Source organism: Cynara cardunculus (genome assembly GCF_001531365.2).
Source record: "Cynara cardunculus var. scolymus isolate 2C chromosome LG 6, CcrdV1, whole genome shotgun sequence".
Lineage (NCBI taxonomy): Eukaryota > Viridiplantae > Streptophyta > Magnoliopsida > Asterales > Asteraceae > Cynara > Cynara cardunculus.
The window spans coordinates 14487097-14493128 of record NC_037533.1 but is presented as its reverse complement, the minus strand read 5'-3'; the positions used below and the strand labels follow the sequence as shown (position 1 = coordinate 14493128).

At 35.6% G+C, this 6032-nt stretch overlaps 1 protein-coding gene across 2 annotated transcripts; it reads right to left on the bottom strand.

Moving 5' to 3' along the window:
- Positions 1-667: 667 nt before the first annotated feature.
- On the bottom strand, positions 668-5588 carry LOC112514861 (O-fucosyltransferase 34-like). Of its 2 annotated transcripts, none has more exons than XM_025121490.1 (8): positions 4730-5588; positions 3736-3803; positions 3538-3626; positions 3287-3452; positions 2663-2952; positions 2372-2576; positions 2121-2278; positions 668-1350 (listed from the first exon to the last, which is right to left on the bottom strand). In XM_025121490.1, the coding sequence occupies exons 1-8, from the start codon at positions 5049-5051 to the stop codon at positions 1098-1100; spliced, it is 1551 nt and encodes a 516-aa protein (XP_024977258.1). In that variant the 5' UTR covers positions 5052-5588; the 3' UTR covers positions 668-1097. The 2 variants fall into 2 exon arrangements, with proteins under 2 accessions (XP_024977258.1, XP_024977259.1); XM_025121491.1 differs by having other exon boundaries at positions 4817-5588.
- Positions 5589-6032: the final 444 nt, after the last annotated feature.

Below are 6032 nucleotides of genomic sequence, written 5' to 3'. Positions count from 1 at the left end.
ACACCATATGAACATAGTGTTTACATTGTAAGACACATATGATGTTCACACGAACATAGGGCCGACATGTGAACATATATGAACATATGAACATAGTGTTTAYATTGCAAGACACAGATGCTGTTCACACGAGCATAGGGCCGACATGTGAACATGAGTTGTGAATATGTTCATAATCGATCGTAGGTTACAAATCGGCTGGAGAATATCGGGTTCACAATGCGTGAAGATTTCTTACCAAAATACCCTGTGAACAATTGTTCATAAGCAGCCCAATTAATTTAATGATTAATTGATTATTTTTTAATACTCATTTAATAATGACCGTTTGACCAATTTACCCTTTGAACAATTGTTCATACACATATCAATTAATATATTAATTAAATTATTATTTATTTAATCTCATTTAATAATAACCGTTTGATGATAAAATGAACGATCAAGATCGGTTCACATAGTTTGTACCATATGGTTGGTTTCTATTTGAACCAGCCCCTATATAAATATATATATATTCACACACACAACAATTATTAGAGGGTATATTTTAAATGCACTTTCTGGCATTGTGAACTCAATCTGCTACTTGCCATATCCTATGCACAAATACCCACAAATTGTAGATACAAAAAATGAATGAAACATGCTAAACAAACGTACCTCAAAGAAATTGAAAATCAGCATTCGAATCTTTCTGCGTATGAACGACTAATTATTGTAAAAAATTACATGGAACCCCATTATGTAGTTTCCAGAAAAGGAAAAGAAGAGAGGTTCCAACATATGTAGAGGAGATAATGATCCAATTCTAGCCGATGCAGAACTTTAACAGATATGAATATGACCCTGAAATGTCAGGGCGGTATCTATACATGAATCGGAGTGTTATTGACAATGATGATACGTGTAGAAAACAAAACCGAAGAGATTAAATACACACCGTCTAGGCTTGTATGAAAGATCCGTCCTCTTTGATGTGTGTTCTCCGATCCCACCACCCTTTAAATCGCGATCTAGATTTGTTGCAGGATAGAATACGGATGGATGGACTCATAAAAATTGTTGGAGGCAACTGACAAAAATGAAAGGCGGTATTAACGCATAATATTCACAGGTTCGTTGTCTGAAGGCTGCAAGCATTCTTCTGGATTTGCGTAGAAGTAATCTTCTTCTTTGGGTTTGTCGGGAATAACCAATCTTTTCGTGGGGTTTCCCATGCGTTCTGCATGAGCGGCTTTGACAGCGCTCGAGAATTCATCCCAACTCAATGATTTACTTGTATATTTGTCGATTAATTCAACCAGAAGTTTTCTATCCAATAATATCGTCTTCTTGAAACCCAAATATCTGAAAAAGCGTTCAAGATTCTTGAATCATTATGACAGAACTTCAAAGATGCTGTTCTTGGCTAAATTCATAAACATGCAAGAATTTTTTACATCCTCTTGAGGTACCTAACATTGTGGTAAAGAAAACACATACATAATATATATATATATATATATATAGAGAGAGAGAGAGAGAGAGAGAGAGAGATAGGGCTATGTGAGAAATTTTCACTTTTGTGAACAAGTGATGATACCTTTATATTGTGTGAATGTTACGTTACATTGTGTGTGTTATAATATTCACAAAATATAGAAGTATCTTCACACTTCTCACGACAAACTACTTCTCATGACAAACTTACACACAATATAATGACACCTTCACTTTTTTCTCAAGTTATCAAGAAAAAGGTTGTTCTCACTGGAACCGAACCCTAATACACATGCACACACACAAGTAGGTTCAAGAGAGAAATCCCCAAAAAATGGAAAACTGGGGAACCCTCCATCAACCATTGGATCTAAAAAAGATGGCTCAGATTCGATATAACCGCCTCTATAATCGTGAAGTTAGTCATGGGAAAATGTAAACACACCCCCCCCCCCCCAATTATTCACAACCGTTGGATTAAAACTGCTCCATGGTTGATGAAGGGTTCCCTGTTAACCATTTTTCTAGGGTTCTCCCACAAACCCACCCCTACATTTGCATACATATTTAGGGGTGGGTTCTCCCTCAAATCCACTAMTATATAGCTTTTAAATGCTAAAAAATAAGCATAATGTTACCTCCGATGGCCTTCCACAACTTTGGCCATATTTCCATCAAAAGTAGGAACAAAAACATCACTCTCCAGCGATACAAGATAGTCTAATGCTGCCATTTGCGACGAGTGATTCTGGAAAAATTGAAGGTCGGCTGGTGCCAATAGAGTCTCTTTCCTAACCTGTTAATCATAATATAATGTAATGGCAAGAAGATGAGGAAAAAAAATAAAAAAAAATAAAAAAAATAACTGGTATTGACTCTGTATACGAACCAGCTTTGGATAGGCGGCTCCGAGACTAGCCACTCTCCTTTCACCACCATATATTTCACCAGCAGCGATGTAAATCTGGATGTCACGATCTATATCGAGTGCCCTTAATGCAAGAGCGGTCTCTTCAGGAGTCAAAGGGCATAAACCATCTTTCCTTTTCAAGTCAGAGTTTATGATCTTTTCTTTCCACCATGGGTATGCATACCTACCAAAAAAAGAAAGTCAACAACACAAGAAAGGACATTTTTTTAGTTTAACGATGAAGAATTATTGCAATAAGACAAATCAAACCTCATTCGTGTCAACTCTTCCACCTCTTCATCATTGCATCCTTGAGTACAACCAGAAAATGCTAACATGTCCATTTCGTAACGGAGGTGAAGTACCAGAAAGGGTCCATTTTGTCTTAAAAGCTTAACAACCCGTTTGCCCAACTCTTCTATCTGAGTAGTAAATCTCAGAGCACTGAAATTTACTCGGCACCTAAGCTTCTGAAGGTCGAGTGGTTGACCACTATTGGCAAGCCGAGCGTCCGTTCTATTCAAATGCAAAACTTTGTATCTTTGAATCAAAGGAAGAATCTACAAATAAACAGGAGAAAACTTTCAATCTGCGTACATGAACATCGAGAAATATTGTTACTCCCTCCATCCCAAAATAAATGTCCACAAAGAAAAAGACACATTTTTAGAAACATGTAATTATTACACTTTTTAATTAACTAAATGGCAATTTTACCCTTAATAACAAAAGGAGTAATGAATTTTTCCATCTCATAATCAAGGATAGAATTTGAAAGTAGGCACTTACTTTTAAAAGTGGACACTTATTTTGGGACAGACTAAAATAAAAATGTGGACACTTATTTTGGGTCGGAGGGGATACAATGAAAGCGAAATGAGGAAAAAGTTCTACCTGCATGTGGTAGTATGAAATATCAGACCAACTAATGGGAGGCATGGTATGAATGATTCCTAATTCCACTCTCTTTTTAAGCCTTATAGGAAGCTTTTTAAGTATCCGGACTTCATCTCTCAAGGATGTAATGAAATGATCAACGTCAAAAATGTCCTCAAATTCACTGCCAATTTTAAGAATAACAACAATAAGTGGACTATCATGACTCTTTATAGCACAAGATTGACATAATTCAGCAATCAGCATACCTTGGATCAGCCCAGAAAGAAGTTTTGTCCAGCTCAGGGACAATGAGAGTAACATTTAAGTATCTTGCTATTGCAACCATATCACATATCTGCAGTATGATTAAATAATCAAAATGATAATCAATTAATTTGTTTCTAAATGAACCCAATAAGCCATAGATTAAGCTTGTGGGCTCAAATCGTACTGAAAGCACTCACAGCAGATCTCATCTGATTAAGTCCTCCATTACACGAAATCAGTAGGTAACCATTGTTCTTGTAAACCCCTACATATAACACAATATTTTTTATGTCAAACATCAAGGAGAATCTCAATATGGACACACACACACAGAGAGATCACAGTAAACTAGAAATAAACATAAATAGGAAGACTAAGGGATATTGTATATATATTAGTATAAGTAGCAACTCAATAGAGTGGGTAATAAATTGGCAAAGAAGGAACTATAAGTAATGGCTAGTAGTTATTTCCTATTGATTTCAACTTGCTTCTAAAGTTTAAACAATAAGAATAACTTTAGGGTAGTCCATCTGGAAACCATCTCGTACTCTTTCTGGGGTCGAACAGCAGCCAGCAGCTGAAAGGGAGGTTTCAAATAGAATCTCGTACTCTTTCTGGGGTCGAACAGACATCACGAAAATCGGCAAAGAGAAACCTGCTGCAAGCTACAAGTCATAGGAAAGGGAAGATCCACAAATTTATCAAATTTATCCCTTTGATCCATTTTTCTTAGTCTGTTTGCATATTATCTTTCTTGCTCCTATTCATGTATAAGCTTCATGGGATTCGTTAACCATCAAAATTCACAAAACAACTACCACAAATCCTAGACGGCATGATAAAAAAGAAACACATATATAGATACATCCATAATTCCATATCTCGGAAATTGGAACATATAGACCGTAAGATTATGTGAAAACCCATATTACTCTCCAAAAAAATCCTTGAGGAGAGAATAGAGGTTCCAACATACATTGAGAACAGGTCCAAGTCTAGCCAACATGGGACTCTAATTTATCCGAATTCCACCTTTCTACACGTAGAAGTGACAATTGAACTCATGTAATACCATTGGGGGAAAGGCGAATTGGGTGTGTCAGGATTCATCTTCCAATTATCACAAAATCCACAACAAAATCACCAAAAAAACAACAAAACAACAAAGTAGAAGCAGAAAGAACTAACTCTTTGGTGGAAGAACTCTAGCAGGAACGATTGGCAACAATTTCACATCTAAAGTAGTTGCAGAAAGAGAATCACGAGAAGGCCAACCTTTCAAAACCATAGGTCCCCATGTATCCCCTAATGCCGTCAACTGAACCAAACAAGTCCACAATAACACCACCGTCGTAGCCCTGATCATCCACAGCTTCATTTTAGAAGACCTTGCATATGAATTTGCCGTCGAACTCCTTAATTTTTCTACTCTACTTTCTCCAAATGCTTTCAAACCCATGGTTCCAATCCTAAACCTCTTCGTTTTATCTCTCTCCTCTATACTGCACATATTCCTTCCATAGATCACCTAGCAAACCCTAAATTACCTTAATCTATATCAAACTCACCTCGATTCACAAAGGACTTTGCTAAATTGACGACAAATGTAGTAATATATGAATAATTATATGTCCTTATAATGTTAATCGAGATGCAGAATTTCTTAAACAGAAACGAATGGAAGAATTGCAGATTGAGCTACCAAAACAGAAACAGCATTTACAACTCTTTCAGTTAATTAAATCTCAGAACAAATGTATCGAGATTCATTTCCACCAATAGCATGCAACAAAACCCTAACTTTTCCAAAAATCACGTTCCGAAAGCACACTGGATCTCGAAAGGGAATTTAAGAAATTTCAGTCTCGACCCAATTTTCAACAGCTACTGACAGCAGTAATTGGAGCTATTCGAGATCGTTTTTAAGGATAATCAGTGACTAGAAAACTGGTAGCTTGTGATCGGAGAGTATTTACGGCAAGCAATGAAAAGGTCGCCGGAATAAGAGGGCGTCGGTGGCCGGCAAAGAATAAGGGAGAGGGAGAGAGAGAGAGAATGGGGTTCTGTGGGTAAGCTACGTTTTGTTATTACCCACTTTTCAACTTTATTCCGTTTGGTTTTTTTGGACAATTTTGGTATTTGACAAGATTAAAATAATTTAATTAATGAATTTAAATTATTTAAAAAAAAAGTGATACATCTGTATCTATATTCTATACTATATTATAAAGCATTTGACTAAAACTCTTAAAAACTCTTAAAACTCTTAAACCCATTCATCCCTATCTGATTTCATCCTATATCTGAATTCATGTAACTAACTGCAGATAAATACAATCAAATACAGGATAAACATCTCATTTTAAATATAAAAAATATAAAATATAATTAGGATAATCATTGAGTTCTAACAAAATACTTAATTATTATCTTTATAAAATGTTATATTATTAAACCAAAAATAAATTATTTTATTATTAAACTTTAATTA

Bases quoted from the DNA above. Each gene is read 5' to 3' on its own strand.
- LOC112514861 (XM_025121490.1), bottom strand. From the start codon at position 5,051: ATGTGCAGTATAGAGGAGAGAGATAAAACGAAGAGGTTTAGGATTGGA. The intron at 3,804-4,729 runs GTTAGTTCTTTC...TGTTATATGTAG, and splicing joins TAGAGTTCTTCCACCAAAGA to GGGTTTACAAGAACAATGGT. The intron at 3,627-3,735 runs GTGAGTGCTTTC...ATCATACTGCAG, and splicing joins TTAATCAGATGAGATCTGCT to ATATGTGATATGGTTGCAAT.